Below are 16152 nucleotides of genomic sequence, written 5' to 3' on the forward strand. Positions count from 1 at the left end.
ATGTACAGAGAGCCTCTGCGCAACTGTAGGCTTCATAAACCAAAACCATGCACCCCCCAACCCCGATTGAAGCAAGGTTCAAAGACAAGGGCTTTTAAAGGAGAGCGCGCGGCATCCACACTGCACTTACCCCTGCGACGGCGGAACTTGACCTGGTACCTCTTGAAGTAAGCCTTGCTCTTCACAACTTTTACAAACCCCTGTGGACAAAAGAGACCCAATGTTATCACCAGCCCGTAATAGCTGCACTAAGGTATAGGAGTCGCAATGAATGAAGGGGTCTGAGGCTAGAAGAGCATGCCTGTGCAGAACCTCGTACTGGGTATTCTAGGTATGAGCTGATAGATCTGGGCTACCAGAGAGGACACACAGCCCCATACCTTATACTGACAGGACATTGACTACTTCTGATTACTGTAGCAAGGGGGACAAAGCTGTATTCTAAATACGGGCATGACAGACAATTCATCGCCACAGACATTCTGAGCACTGCCCGGACACAGAACCCATCGCCGCCAACATTCTCTATCCACTCCCAGCAGGTCTCCTGATCGACCCTGCATGTCCTCCGCTGTGCATTTAAAACCTGCTTCTGCCACTGCTTACTCGCTGCATGTACAAATGAGCCAAAGGAATGCCATCAACGTTGTCTCTTTGCCTGTAACTAGTCTTTTGCCTGTAGTAACCTTATTTGCCTACTGATCCTTTCTTTATTTTGTTCATGGTTATTTTGTTGTGTTTTACACACTTTTCAAGAGCCTCGCTGATTGCTCCTTTTTCTGCTTCTTTACCCAGCGCCCCTCCTTGGACCTACTTAATGGAGGCCACATCACATACCTGTTGCAAACGTTTCCAAAGTCAATCCCATCTGCGCCCAGTGCCATGAATCCTGTCTCTCCAGCTGCACACAGATACTCCGTCATAGACCTCCGAACACTGGGTCCTGGGTACATTGACAAAAACTGCTACTGCACATCTCCATGCACCACCATTCTCCTGCCAGCACTGCCACTTCACCCGCAATACCAAAACAACCAACACCACAAACACGAATGTGTCCACCATGCTGACAGAAACTGCCACAGCACCACCCCAGTGCATTTTACTTAATGTACGATAGGGCTGCAAGAATGCCCCGGAGATCTGGGCACAACATTGTCCTTCTGCCCAGGCGTCATCATAGAGACCTCACTGAACCCCACCTCTGTGCCAGACATTGCAGCCCCCAAAGGCTACAAGAGAACACACTGGGAACAAACAAACAAACACATAGGTGGAATTGCACTCATCTACAAGGACACATCCGCTGTATGACCTCCAAAGGCGACTACCTCTATAATGGAGCATTTTTAACTTCACATAGACGGACAAAGTACCATAAGAGGCACCCTCTCCTGCAGACCACCAGGACCACGTCCCAGCTTCTGCAACGCCATCCCTGACCTCATCACCCCAATCGTAACCAACTTCGAACACTACATCTTCCCAGGGATCCTAACTTCCAAGACCCCAGCGACACCAACACAACTGATGTCCTGGAAAGCATGAGCAATATTGGCCTCAAACAACTTGTCACCAACCATACCCGCATCACAGAACACCCGACTGACCCCATCTTCACCGCCAGTGACAGAGTCAAGTTTCACCACGTCTCAGCTCACCTGGACCGACCACTACAGCGTCCAGTTCACCATCTCACGACTACAAGAAGAAATCAGAAGATCAGTGGAACAATGCTCTCAACTCCCACCTCCCAGACACAACATCCAACCCAGATCGGGCTGCGAAGAACATCTCCCAGTAGATCAAAGATAACCATTGTCCCTGACAAATGCAAAGGATCTGCCAGAAGAGCCAGCTGGGTCACCACGGAACAGAAAGCCAACAAACAACTGCCAACAACTAGAAAGGAAGCGACACACCAGCAAAGTTACAGGAGACCACACCACCTTCAAGGCAGCACTAAACCAGTACCAACCACAGCCTACTGAAAGAACCAAAGAAAAATACCCTAGCAAATAGCATAGCAGCCTGCACAAACCGCAGCAAGGAGCTCCTCATCATTGTGAAGGAGTTATCCAGCCCAGCAGTCAACAAGAACGTCATACTTCCCCTCACACCCCTCCCCCCGCAAGAACTGTGTGAAACCCTGGTGGTCTTCTTCCATGAAGATATGTAATCTACAGAAACTTCAAACCTCAATCCGCCACTGCCATCAACATCAGCCTGCTCACACCCACTAACAAAATCTCCAAACACCTGCTCACCCATTAGGATCCTCTCACAACTCCTGCCACAATGTCCATCATGGTCTCCATGGTCTTGGGTGGTTAGGAGAGTCATCTTGACCCCTGGGGTCACCACCTTCTAACATTGGTGGCAGCGACGCGATACGAACCTACGTCTGAAGATCGTACCACTGACACACTACCTGAACCCACAGAATCTGGTGTGAAGACCACATTCGACAAAGACCTTTTGGAAGACTACACCCATAGAGAGCTAAAGCAGTTCTGCAGAGAACTGAGTATCCCGAGTACCGGACTAAGTACTAAGGAAGATTTCCAGAAAGCGCTAACCGCTTGGGTAGAGTCCGGAACACCTCTCCCCCGACCGAAGACGAGGGAGGGAGGCCACAGACCGAACCCGGTACACCGGCCGGTGAGAGAATCCAGCAGCCGACCCGGAGCCCAGCAACCGGGAGAGATCGGTCATCGGAAGAAGTGGCCGACCGAGAACGCGACCGAAGCCATGAACTCGAACTGGCGCGCCTCAAATTAGAGGGCGAACTCAAACTTGCAGAGAAGTTAGCAGTTGAACAGTTGCGGCTCCAGGGAGAGCTAGAGGAGAAGAAGCTCCAGAGGGAGCATGAAGGCCGGAAAGCTCGAGCACGAGCGCAGCCTCAAAAAACTAGAGTTGAAAGCCAGAGCAGAAACAACCGGATCGCCGGGACTCGGAGAGCAGGTGGTCCCCAAAGAAACGAAGGTGCACATCCCCAAAGACGTCGTGAAGGAGTTTTACAAAGGGGACGACATTCTGCAGTGGTTCAAGGCCTACGAGGTTGCCATGTCCGCCCACCGGGTCCCCGAGAAGGACTGGGGGGCCGGCCTGTGGAGCCACTTCCTCAGCGAGGGAAGAGACACCCTGCTGGACCTACCGACCGCACACATGAACGCCTACCCCCACATGAAAGACGCTCTCTAATTCCGCTATGGCCTAACGCCAGAAATGTATCGCCAGCGGTTTAGGTGGAGTGCAAGAAGATTCCTGGCACCACATGAGTGGACTATGTGAACTACTACACCCGGGCCCTAGATGGGTGGATCAAGGGCAGCAATGTGACCACCTTCGAAGGCCTAGTCGACCTAGTCGCTTACGAGCACCTGTCCGCCAATTGCTTTGTAGAACTAAGACAGCATCTCCTGGACAGCAAGCTCGCCAATCCACGGAAACTGGCTGTTGAAGCCGATCGCTGGGTGGCCACCTGAGTCCAGAAGGGGCCCGGGGGAGACCCCCCACGGAACGACCAAGGATCTTCCCGCCAGTGGGGTGGGGGAGGTCGAGGCAAACAGCAAGGATCCCAGTCAGGGCCCCAGCGTAGTCCCCCCCAGAAACCAGGCCCCACGCTCTCCTCCCGCGACGAGAGCTGCCCCGAGCGCACGACCCCCGGTGCTCCGCCCCAGCTCCACATGCTACAAGTGTCAGCAACCCGGGCACTATGCCGGTGATCCCCGATGTCCCATGACCCAGAAATCCTCTCCCACTGGCCCCTCCACCAGATATCCTCAGTGGCCCTAGAAGAGGAAGAAATAGAAGAACAGGGGGAGTGGGAGCCCGCAGCCATGGTCTTAGCCTCCCTGGGGAATAGCGAGATGATCCCAGGAGATTACCTGCCCGACAACACAGAAAAGTATCGCCAGACAGTTATGGTTAACGGGCGCAGCATAGGAGCCCTTAGGGACACAGGAGCCAGCCATCACGTCTGTTAGATACACGCTAGTCCCTGAGTCCATGATCATCCCCCACACCTCCTGTAGAGTGATAGCAGCTGACAATTCCGTCCGCACCTGCAGGATAGCACAGGTCCCGTTTGAGTGGGAGGGAGTTTCGGGCGACCTACGGGTAGCGGTCCGCACGGACATGCCTGTAGACTGCCTCCTGGGGAATGACCTAGAGAGTTCCAAGTGGAAAGAGGTAGAAAGAAGGACCCATTTAGAGATGTTGGGTCTGCCCCAATGGGCCTGTGTGAGCACCCAAGCCATGACCGCCAGAATGTCCAACCCCGGGAACGAAGAGTCCGAGTTCCCCAGTGCAGCCCCTGATGTCCTCGAGGGGAGCGAGCACCCCCCGGTCCTCGACCAGCCCTACACCGAAGGAAGCGAATCCGACAAGGGTCCCCTCGGACCCGCCGTCGAGCCAGTCCCCACCCTAGCAGATATCCACGAGTTGGCCCAGTGGCGCCAAGAAGGAGGACCGTCCCGAGAGGAGTTCTGCCAAGAGCAGACCTCCTGCCCTGCCCTTGAGGGGCTCCGGCGACAGGCCGGCTCCCATTACCTTTACTGGGAAAACGGCCTACTGTACAGTGAACAGAAAACCGCCGAACTAGGGTCAGCCCGCGTGCTGGTGGTACCCCTACGTTTCCGCGGCCTCCTCCTCAACCTGGCCCACGATGTGCCCCTGGCGGGACACCTGGGCCAAGATAAAACCTTCCAGCGGTTAGTGACCCATTTCTACTGGCCCCACATGCGGGCCGATGTGGAACACCACTGTAAGTCCTGCCCCACGTGTCAGGCTAGCGGCAAAAGCGGAGGCAAGCGCAAGGCTCCCCTCCAGCCCTTTGCAGTTGTCAGTACCCCCTTTGAGAGTGTGGGGATCGACATCGTCGGACCTCTAGACCCCCGGACCTCCTTAGGTCACCGGTTCATTTTGGTTCTGGTCGATCACGCCACCCGATACCCCGAAGCCATCCCCCTCCGGACCGTGACGGCCCCGGTCGTGGGCCGAGCCCTCATGGGGATCTTCTCCCGGGTAGGATTCCCGCGGGAAGTGGTGAGCGACCGAGGCACAAGCTTTATTTCCCGGTACATGAAGTCCCTTTGGCAACAGTGTGGGGTGTCGTACAGGTTCACCACCCCATACCATCCCCAGTGTAACGGCCTGGTTGAGCGGTTCAACCGCACCCTGAAAGGGATGATCATGGGTCTCGAGGAGCCCTTGCGACGCAAGTGGGACGTCCTCCTGCCATGCCTCCTGTTCGCATACCGAGAGGTTCCCCAGAAATCCTTGGGGTTCAGCCCTTTCGAGCTGCTCTATGGGCACCCCGTCCGGGGTCCCCTCAGCCTGGTCAAGGAAGGCTGGGAGACAGCCCCCCCGAGCACACACCCCAATGTGTTCTCCTACGTCCTGGCCCTCCGGAACCAGACGCGGAAGTTTTGCGAGCTGGCCGAGGCCAACCTGGAGGCCAGCCAAGAGGAGATGAAACGCTGGTACGACCAGAATGCCACTCTGGTCGAGTTTCAACCAGGCCAACAGGTTTGGGTCATGTCCCCAGTGGAACCTTGTGCCCTACAGGACAAGTCGACTGGACCCTTTAAGGTGATAGAGCGCAAGAGCCAGGTCACCTACCTCGTTGATACGAAATCAGCCAGGAACGCCCTGAAAGTCTTACACGTAAACCGGCTCAAACCCCACTTTGTGCGTTGTGAGTTGGGATTACTCCTTGCCACCGACGACGGAGAGGAAGAGGAAACGGACCCTCTGCCAGATCTCCTGTGTGCAAAGGAACAAGATGGCTCCGTAGAGGGAGTGAGTCTCTCCTCCTCCCTCACCCCCTTGCAGCATGAAGAATGTCGCCACTTGTTGGGACAATTCTCAGACCTCTTCTCCCTCGCCCCCGGCGTCACCAGTTGGTGCGTCCACGGCGTGGACACCGGGGACAGGCTTCCGGTACGACACAGAGCCTACAGAGTCCCTGACAGAGTTAGAGCCTGCATCAAGGCCGAAGTCGACAAAATGTTGGACCTAGGAGTGGTAGAAGCCTCCGACAGCCCATGGGCTAGCCCCGTGGTCCTGGTTCCGAAGGCAGCCGCCCCCGGCACCGTTCCCGAGCTGAGGTTCTGCGTAGACTACCGCAGACTCAACACAGTCACCCGAACCGACGCCCACCCCATCCCCCGAGCCGACGAACTCATTGACCGCTTAGGGTCAGCTCAGTACCTCAGTACCTTCGATCTCACCAGTGGCTATTGGCAGATCGGCCTCACGGAGAGGGCCCAAGAAAGGTCTGCTTTCTCCACTCCAGATGGCCACTTCCACTTCAGAGTGATGCCCTTCGGCATGAAAAACGCCCCCGCCACCTTCCAGCGACTGGTCAATCAGGTCCTGGCCGGGTTGGAAAGTTTCAGCGCAGCATATCTCGACGACATTGCGGTGTTCAGTGCCCACTGGCCCGAGCACCTGCACCACCTCTGGGAGGTGTTGGACGCCCTGCGCCGCGACAGGCTCACCATTAAAGCTAGCAAGTGCCAGATAGGACAAAGCTCTGTAGTGTACCTCGGGCACCAGGTCGGGAGCGGCCTCGTAGCCCCCCTCCAACCCAAGATAGACGCTATCACTGCCTGGGAGACCCCCACGACCCAGACCGAGGTGCGGGCCTTCCTAGGACTCACAGGGTATCAACCGTAGATTCATCAAGGGTTACGGGAGTATTGTAGGCCCCCTCACAGAGTTGACAGCCAAGGCCAACCCCAAGAAGGTTAGTTGGACCCCCGCCTGCCAGAAGGCATTCGAGGAATTGAAACAGGCCATGTGCACCGCTCCAGTACTACAGGCCCCTGACTACTCCAGAGAGTTCGTGGTCCAGACCGACGCCTCCGAACATGGCATCGGAGCCGTGCTCTCCCAGGTGGACGACCAGGGGATTGATCATCCAGTAGCCTTTATCAGCCGGAGGCTACTACCCCGGGAGCAGAGATGGAGCACCATCGAGCGAGAGGCCTTCGCAGTAGTCTGGGCCTTGAAGAAGCTGAGGCCCTACCTATTCGGTACCCACTTCCGGGTCCAGACCGATCACCGTCCTCTCCGGTGGCTCATGCAGATGAGAGGAGAGAACCCTAAACTGCTAAGCTGGTCCATCTCCCTCCAAGGGATGGATTTTACTGTGGAACACAGGCCTGGTGCCGACCACGCCAACGCCGACGGCCTGTCCCGCTTCTTCCGCCTCAGCGAAGAGAACCCCCAAGAGGATGGGTAGTTCTCCTCCTCTTTCAGCTGGAGGGGACGCATGTTGGATCCGGCCTCGTGGCGTGGCTCTCGCTGACCCCCATAAACCCAGAACGACGGACAAAACGGATTCCCGCCCCCCCAGGACTATACACGGGACTCCTACACGGACCTGAAACGACCTCCAGACCGCGTGCCTGCACCCATGCACGTGACCATCAGACTCCATGTTTGGCCACACCGGCCAGCCTGCCGCCTTCTTCCCTTTCGGCAGCCTCTGGCCGCTCCCGGCTGCAGCTGGGCGTGCGCGTCCGGCGCGCCCCGACCCGCCCAGGGGGTGAACGACTCACCAAGTACCCGAAACCAAGGCTTCCATCACACCTCCGGCCCCCTCCAGAGGAACTGGTTGTCCTCACACCTCCGAACCATCCCTGGGGCTGGTTTCGATCGCACCTTTTGGCTTCCTAGCAAGCTGGCTCCAGGCCTTGATGAGCGTCTGGGATTCCCTGGACGCATGGTCCAAAAGCATCAAAGACACAGCCGCCCAGACCATCAGGTGCCTGGCCCTCGGACCTCCGGCCTCCTGCCTCTGAGGGTCCGGACATCAAAGAGCTCCTGGACTATAAGACAGCCTGCCTCCCATCTAGCCGGCAGTTGTATCTTGGACAAGAAAGCCCTGCTGATCTGATCGCGGCTGACCTTGAGGAGAACAGACTCTGACCCACCGAGCCCTTCTGACGTCGTCCCGGCTCATCCTAGAATCTACGGAACTGAACCATCGGAGCCCTGCTGACGCTGTCGCGGCTCCCTCTCGACGAGTAAGACCTGAACCATCGGAGCCCTGCTGACGCTGTCGCGACTCCCTCCCGAAGAGACAGACCTGAACCATCGGAGCCCTGCTGACCTCGTTGCAGCCCACTCTTGAGAACGAGAAACACTTGCTACCATCCAGAGCCCTGCGGACGCTGTCGCGGCTCTACCTGCCTACGAGTACGACGGAGTACTCCTGACCAAGCCCTGCTGACCTTGTCGCGGCTTGAAGAACTCTCTGGTCCAGCTGGACCACCGAGGCTACCCTCACGACCATCTTGAATAAGAAGTGAGTAGGACAGCAAGTCCCATCGCCAGCCCCCGTACCCCCCAGTTCGAGGATTGAGAACTGTGCGCAGGGTGCGTGGCGTGCCAACTGGCCCTCTAAGACTGTCCCGCTTCCCCGTTCCCTTGGTACGAGACTTTCGCGATCCCTCGATCGCTGTGTATGGCTCCTTATTCTTATACTGATAAAGTTCATACTTGATAAAGATTCACGGTGTGGTGTCCGTTCGTAAGTGTGGTGTATTGACAGTGTGTACGATCAGTCCTCCCCGGCGGGGACTCCCCCTCGATAAGACTCGGCAGTAATTGTGGGAGAGGAGGTCTCGGGTGGTTAGGAGAGTCATCTTGACCCCTGGGGTCACCGCCTTCCAACACTGACCCAAGCTTACAAAGCCCTGTACAACTTAGTACCACCATAAATCAAACAACACGGCCTTCCATCAACCTACTAGACACCTGCCTCCCGCTTCTGTGCAGGTACCCCCGGAGTCCACCTAAGCAACAGTGGAGGATGCTGCTTCTCACACCCGGCAGCCAAAACTTGAATGTCCTCCCCCTGCACCTCAGGACCCCCTCATCGCTCCGAGAATCCAGGATGGGACTAAAGACCTGTCTATTCGAATGAACAGCTCATCACGAAGAAACTAGCAACTCCAGCGCTCTGGGACCCCCACTGATGATTTGCAGCGTTTTATTAATCCTGATTGATTGAACATTATTCTGAGCACTGCCAAGATATAGAAAACACATCGGCACCAACACTATTCAGAACACTGTCCGGAGAGAGACAACCCGCCGCCACAACATTATTCTGAGCACGACAAACACACATTGCCTGCCACCAACATTATTCTAAGAACTACCATGACAGAGACAACCTATTGCCACCGACATCATTCTAAGCACTTCCAAGAAATGGATAACCCATTGTCACAGACATTATTCAGACCACTGCTCGGAAACAGACCACCCATCGCACTGATATTATTCTGAGCACTGTCTGGGCATAGTAGACAACCAGCAGTCTTCAGAGTAATGACTAGAGACAGAAGGTTCTGACACTCTGAGCGGTGACTGAGAATAGACAACCGTCGCAGCTGACATTATTTTAACCAGACAGATGACCCATATGTGCCATTATTCTGAACACTGATCGGACAGACACCGACGCTATTCTGAGCACTGATCAGACAAGACACCTCGTAGCCACTGATGTGTCTCTGATCACTAATCAAACAACTCAAAGAAGTGGACATTCTTCTGACAACTAAACATGCCCATAGAAGACTACATTATTTGGAGCACTGTCAGCACATACACGACCCATAGCCCCAATATTATTCTGCGCACTCAAACAGGACAATGGCAAAAATAATCAAGCTGTCAGCGTTCAGCTAAAATACTGTCTCACAAAACTGAACCTTTGGCGTCGGGACTACTGATGCCATGTATAGCCCTCTACCACAAGCAACGCTCCATCACCCACAATAGTCCGGTCTACCCATCATCTTCATTATCACGGACTGTTGCTGATTGGTTTTACTGGGGCGGGAATGTAAAATGCATTTCATTTCAAAATTAAACGATTAAACGCTTAGCAGGCGTTAATATTACCACACTAAAATGGCACTGTTCACCCCTGCACTGTTATTGTTGTGACACAATGTAGTCACAATATAAATCTTAGACGATTTAGCAAAAAAATATATGGAGGCCATTTTTAACACCAACCTCTCCCTAACTGCCCAGATCAACTCCACAGTTTGGGGACTCCACTTTCAACTTTCTACGGTTTGGAAAATCTTCCACTTGTTTAAATGCAAAACTTTCAAAAACTAACCAGAGCACTGGTTAAATGAGCAGCTTGATAGTTCTTCCAAAGATTCTCACTGGCAAAAAAAACACATAGAACCGAGCAGTTAAACTTTGCCTTAATCCCTAGAATCAAGAGCGCGTGAAACCAGCCATGCACTAGTACTTTACATGGACGGATATTTCTAATTAGAGAGAAGTGGTACTTACTCATTAGAAACATCTGTTCACTTAAAGCACTGTTGTGCATCTATGTGAACGCCCTTTTTCACTCGATCTGGAAAAAAATTCCTGTATCCATCAGGACCGCCCAACGCTACTTCAATTTAGTAAAGAGTTGAAGACTCCCCTCAATAATCAACACTACATCACAAAGCATTAACCGTCCACAAACCAGTTGCCTCTGCTATCAACCCTTGACTTTATGCTCGTCTTTTGACCCTGTGTAGTGAGCAATCTGCTGCCTTTTTGCTAGGGTTGTGCTATAAAAGCACCACGTACATTCATACATGTACACCTGGGTGAAAATACCAGCTAATTGCAGAAGTTGCCAGCACACTACATCCAACAAACTGAATCAGGCAACAAGACTGAAACATGGAGTGATGTTCTTAGAGTATATGAGTGAAATTGTCTGAGTCCAAGGCTGAGAACAGAAGCCAGCTATCTGCCTTTCAGGAAGCTTCTGACACCTGTACTTTTCAGGGAGGCACACGAAGGGGCTACTGTACGTCATCAGGTGGCTCAGGAAGACTAAAGAAAGGACATTTCCTGGCATCCAGTTAGGGTAGACCAAACAACTTTAGTAAGCTTACCTAATTCTCTTTGCGGACTTAGCTCAAAGTAACTATTAGTAAACAACCTGGCGCTATACAAAAATTACCAAAAAAAAGACCCACTCATGTCCTCAAGCGTGCTAACACTTTAAGGAGACTCTTTAACCACACCGTGAACCTTTGTGTCAATTCATTCCAACAACATGTTAGCGTTTTACTCCTTTAGCATCCCCGCCACAGCGTGATCACCTTGAGAGATTCATCTAAATACTCTGTTAATACTATCCCCCCTCAGTGTACTGTCACTTCACAAGCTCTTCCCTGGGCAGCTCATATAATGCGGCCCCTCAGTATAATGTCTCTTAACGAGATCTCTCCCGCTAGCCTCTTTAATGCTGGTCTGTCACTTCACAAGCTCTCTCCTGCTAGCTCCTTTAATGCTGCTCCTCAGTATACTGTCACTGTACGAGCTCTATCCTGCTAGCGCTCCTTTAATACTGCCCTGGGAACGGTCACTTCACAAGCTCTCTCCTGCTAGCTCCTTTAGAAATGCCCAGGGAACTGCCACTGTACGAGCTCTCTCCTGCTAGCTCCTTTAATGCTGCTCAGGGTACTGTCACTTCACAAGCTCTCTCCTGCGAGCTCCTTTAATACTGCCCTGGGAACTGTCACTTCACAAGCTCTCTCCTGCTAGCTCCTTTAATACTGCCCAGGGTACTGTCACTTCACAAGCTCTCTCCTGCTAGCTCCTTTAATGCTGCTCAGGGTACTGTCACTACTCAAGCTCTCTCCTGCTCGCTCCTTTAATACTGCCCTGGGAACGGTCACTTCACAAGCTCTCTCCTGCTAGCTCCTTTAATACTGCCCAGGGAACTGCCACTGTACGCGCTCTATCCTGCTAGCTCCTTTAATGCTGTTCAGGGTACTATCACTTCACAAGCTCTCTCCTGTAAGCTCCTTTAATACTGCCCTGGGAACTGTCACTTCACAAGCTCTCTCCTGCTAGCTCCTTTAATACTGCCCAGGGAACTGCCATTGTACGAGCTCTCTCCTGCTAGCTCCTTTAATGCTGCTCAGGGTACTGTCACTTCACAAGCTCTCTCCTGCGAGCTCCTTTAATACTGCCCTGGGAACTGTCACTTCACAAGCTGTCTCCTGCTAGCTCCTTTAATACTGCCCAGGGAACTGCCACTGTACGAGCTCTCTCCTGCTAGCTCCTTTAATGCTGCTCAGGGTACTGTCACTACTCAAGCTCTCTCCTGCTCGCTCCTTTAATACTGCCCTGGGAACGGTCACTTCACAAGCTCTCTCCTGCTAGCTCCTTTCATACTGCCCAAGGAACTGCCACTGTACGAGCTCTCTCCTGCTAGCTCCTTTAATGCTGCTCAGGGTACTGTCACTTCACAAGCTCTCTCCTGCGAGCTCCTTTAATACTGCCCTGGGAACTGTCACTTCACAAGCTCTCTCCTGCTAGCTCCTTTAATACTGCCCTGGGACCTTTCACTTCAGCTAGCTCATTTAATACTGCCCAGGGTACTGTCACTTCACAAGTTCTCTACTGCTAGCTCCTTTAATACTGCCCAGGGTACTGTCACTTCACAAGCTCTCTCCTGCTAGCTCCTTTAATACTGCCCAGGATACTGTCACTTTACAAGCTCTCTCCTGCGAGCTCCTTTAATACTGCCCAGGGTACTGTCACTTCACAAGCTCTCTCCTGCTAGCTCCTTTAATACTGCTCAGGGCACTGTAACTACTCAAGCTCTCTCCTGCTAGCTCGTTTAATACTGCCCAGGGAACTGTCACTTCACAAGTACTCTCCTGCTAGCTCCTTTAATGCTGCCCAGGGTACTGTCACTTCACAAGCTCTCTCCTGCTAGCTCCTTTAATACTGCCCAGGGAACTGTCACTTCATAAGCTCTCTCCTGCTAGCTCCTTTAATACTGACCAGGGAACGGTCACTTCACACGCTCTCTCCTGCTAGCTCCTTTAAAACTGCCCAGGGAATTGTCACTTCACAAGCTCTCTCCTGCTAGCTCCTTTAATACTACCCAGGGTACTGTCACTTCACAAGTTCTCTCCTGCTAGCTCCTTTAATACTAGTGTCACTTCACAAGCTCTTCCTTGCGCATCTCAGTTAATGCAGCTTAATGCACTGTCACTTTAAGCGCCCGCCCTATTGCAGCTCCGTTGCCCTATACCCTGTGCGGCCACTTTAAGCCCTATACCCTGTGCAGTCACTTTAAGCCCTATAGCCTGTGCAGTCACTTTAAGCCCTATACCCTGTGCAGTCTTATACTGCAATCTCTCTCAGCCCTGTACTCTGTGCAATCTCGCTCAGCCCTGTACTCTGTGCAATCTCTCTCAGCCCTGTACTCTGTGCAATCTCTCTCAGCCCTGTACTCTGTGCAATCTCTCTCAGCCCTGTACTCGGTGCAATCTCTCTCAGCCCTGTACTCTGTGCAATCTCTCTCAGCCCTGTACTCTGTGCAATCTCTTTCTGCCCTGTACTCTGTGCAATCTCTTTCAGCCCTGTACTCTGTGCAATCTCTTTCAGCCCTGTACTCTGTGCAATCTCTTTCAGCCCTGTACTCTGTGCAATCTCTTTTAGCCCTATACTCTGTGCAGTCTCATATCCTGTGCAGTCACATTAAGCCCTATACTCTGTGCAGTCTCTAAGTCCTACACTCTGTGCAGTCTCTTTAAGCCCTATAGCCTGTGCTGTCCTTTAATGCTGCTCAATACCTTTAGGTACCCCACCAATGTGGATATGAATGCCCGTTTGCAGTGCACTATCACTTTAAACTCTCCTTTTGCTAAAGATACAGTCTCTTTAAGCGCCTATACTCTGTGCAGTCTCTTTAATATTGCTCAGTCCCTTCGGTCCCCTCCCATCTGGATTCGAATGCCCTAAATTTAAACTGTACCATCCCTTTAAACTCCCCCCCCCCCCCCTGTGCTGTCACTTTAAACTCCCCCCTGTCCGGGTACTGTCACTTTAAACTCCCCCCCCCCCTTGTCCGGGTACTGTCACTTTAAACTCCCCCTGTCCGAGTACTGTCACTTTAAACTCCCCCTGTAAGGGTACCGTCACTCTAAACTCCCCCTGTCCGGGTACTGTCACTTTAAACTCCCCCTGTAAGGGTACTGTCACTTTAAACTCCCCCCTGTAAGGGTACTGTCACTATAAACTCCCCCTGTAAGGGTACTGTCACTTTAAACTTCCCCATGTCACTTTAAGCTCCCCCCTTCACTTTAAACTCCCCCTGTCCGGGTCCTGTCACTTTAAGAGCTCTTCGCCGATCCCGCCCCATCATGACCCCGACGGACAACGGTGACAATCTGCCCCCATCCCTCCGCATCCTCCGCCGGCGGCGGCCGTGTCCCCTCTCCGAGGGCCCTAGGCCCCCGCACACCCACTCTGGGCCCGGTCCTGCTCACCATTTTGTGCGCCTGGACCGATCTGCCCGGGACTCCTCAGGTAGCGACTTCAGCTGCGGGCCGTGGACGGCCGAAAAGGACCCGCCCCCGGCGCGCGGGCCGGAAGTAGGCTTTTGCCGTACGGAAGCGCCTGATGTGCGCCGCCATGTTGGGTCCACAGCGCATGCGTTAACTAGGGGCTATCCCGAGGGAATCTTCCCCTCTGAAATAACAAGTACGCGTACTACACTTTTAAGGAGATATTGCGCGTCCTGACGCGGCGGCCACCTTGAGTGGGTGTCAGCCACAGCTCACTGCTCTATTTAGGTTTCGCTTAGAGGCAGCTCTTCGTTTAGTATTGTAATTTGATCGTGTTTATTTGCATTGGAAAGCAGCATGTAGCAATGTGTGTTATGGCCTTTAGAGATGCAATGCCAGGCCTGCCAACCTGAACACACACTTCACCTTATGAGAACAGGGCGGGGCCTTGGAGGGAATGGGCGGGGCCTTCTGCAACAAATACTTAAGAGGCACTTTTGAACCCCACCCCTCCCCAAGTCCCTCCTCCCACCCAAAAAATTAAACAAGCATTGGCATAGCCAATAGATCTCGCCTTTGGGAACTTATAAGTACAAAAAACTGAAGTGTAAGACTTCAAATTTACTGCATCCTAAATACGAAGTAAATGTAAACATGAAGTCTTCTACTTCATTTTTTTTTTTTACTTACAAGGTCCCAAAGGCGAGACCTATTGGCTATTCCACTGCTTGTTTTACATTGCACCTGGTGATGCTTTAATGTGTGTGCACAGAAGCACACTGGTGCATGCATGCTTCTGTTTGCATATGTTAGTGCATGATTTTTTTTTGGGCCAAATCTTGTATTTTTTCAGAGTTCAGAAGTGGCAGTTAGCAGTTGTTAATGGTTTTTAAGAAAATAAAAAAAAAAGTTGACTTATGAAGATCCTAATTAAGGAACTTGTAGTATTACTGTTTTCCTACAGGGTTTAGTTGGCCTCTTCTACCAATTAAACATATAAAAATTGTTTTCCAAAGAGTCACTTAAGTACCATTCTCTGATTCTGCAAGACAAAAGTAAACCATTTTTTGTCATAAATCTGTCCGCCCTTCCAGAACATCTTTAGTTAGTTGTGGCACCCCCCTTAATTTCTCTAGCCCCCGAAGGAACACGTCCAGTGATGCGAATCGCGCCTAATAGGTTTTACCTGCCAACCCACCTCCGAGGCGCTACCCTGCACTGTACTTACACAATCTCTCGACCTGCACCTATTAACAGCGCTCTTTCCCCCAGACCCTGCTTTCAAAACAGTAATTGCAAGTAAATGAGGCCCTACTGGCTGCGGAAATTATATCTTTACACATTCATAAAGCCGGCATCATCAGCTACCGCCATGCACTTAGCTGGATGAGTCTGCGTTTTGCAGAAACGACCAGTGTAGTGTCGTGCATGCAATAATGACAGACACTACTTGATGTTAATGGAGCTTTATTAACACACTCCTATCTCGTCCCTGTCCCTACTCTAACTGACCCTTTCCTGCACGTGCCCCACCTCTTCCTCCACCCCATGACTCCACCCACGCCCAACTACTAGAATGCTCAAAACATAACATCTCCCCCTTTGTTAACAAAAAAACTAACTAACGTTAATCCAGTTCTTCAATCAGTCTTTTCGGTCTGTGAATGTTCCTTCTCGGTCGCAGACTCATACCGCCAGAATCCAAGTCAGCCTCAATCTGCCGATCAAGTCTTTGGGTTGTGCCCCCTTGACTGGGTCCTTGTGTGTCCGGTATATTTCCATCTTGTTCAAG

At 52.4% G+C, this 16152-nt stretch overlaps 1 protein-coding gene across 1 annotated transcript in view; it reads right to left on the minus strand.

The window, feature by feature from the left end:
• The window catches only part of LOC147709947 (large ribosomal subunit protein uL18B-like), a 38163-nt gene extending 23684 nt beyond the window's left edge, over positions 1-14479 (minus strand). The window contains exons 1-2 of the mRNA XM_086920607.1: positions 14343-14479; positions 131-200 (exon numbers count right to left, since the gene is read on the minus strand). Of these exons, the coding sequence (XP_086776733.1) occupies positions 131-200; positions 14343-14345 (73 nt within the window). The 5' untranslated portion in view covers positions 14346-14479. The remainder of the gene's footprint in view (positions 1-130; positions 201-14342) is intronic.
• Between the last annotated feature and the right edge of the window lie 1673 nt (positions 14480-16152).

Source organism: Lissotriton vulgaris, chromosome 5, assembly GCF_964263255.1.
Source record: "Lissotriton vulgaris chromosome 5, aLisVul1.2, whole genome shotgun sequence".
Taxonomy (NCBI): Eukaryota; Metazoa; Chordata; class Amphibia; order Caudata; family Salamandridae; genus Lissotriton; species Lissotriton vulgaris.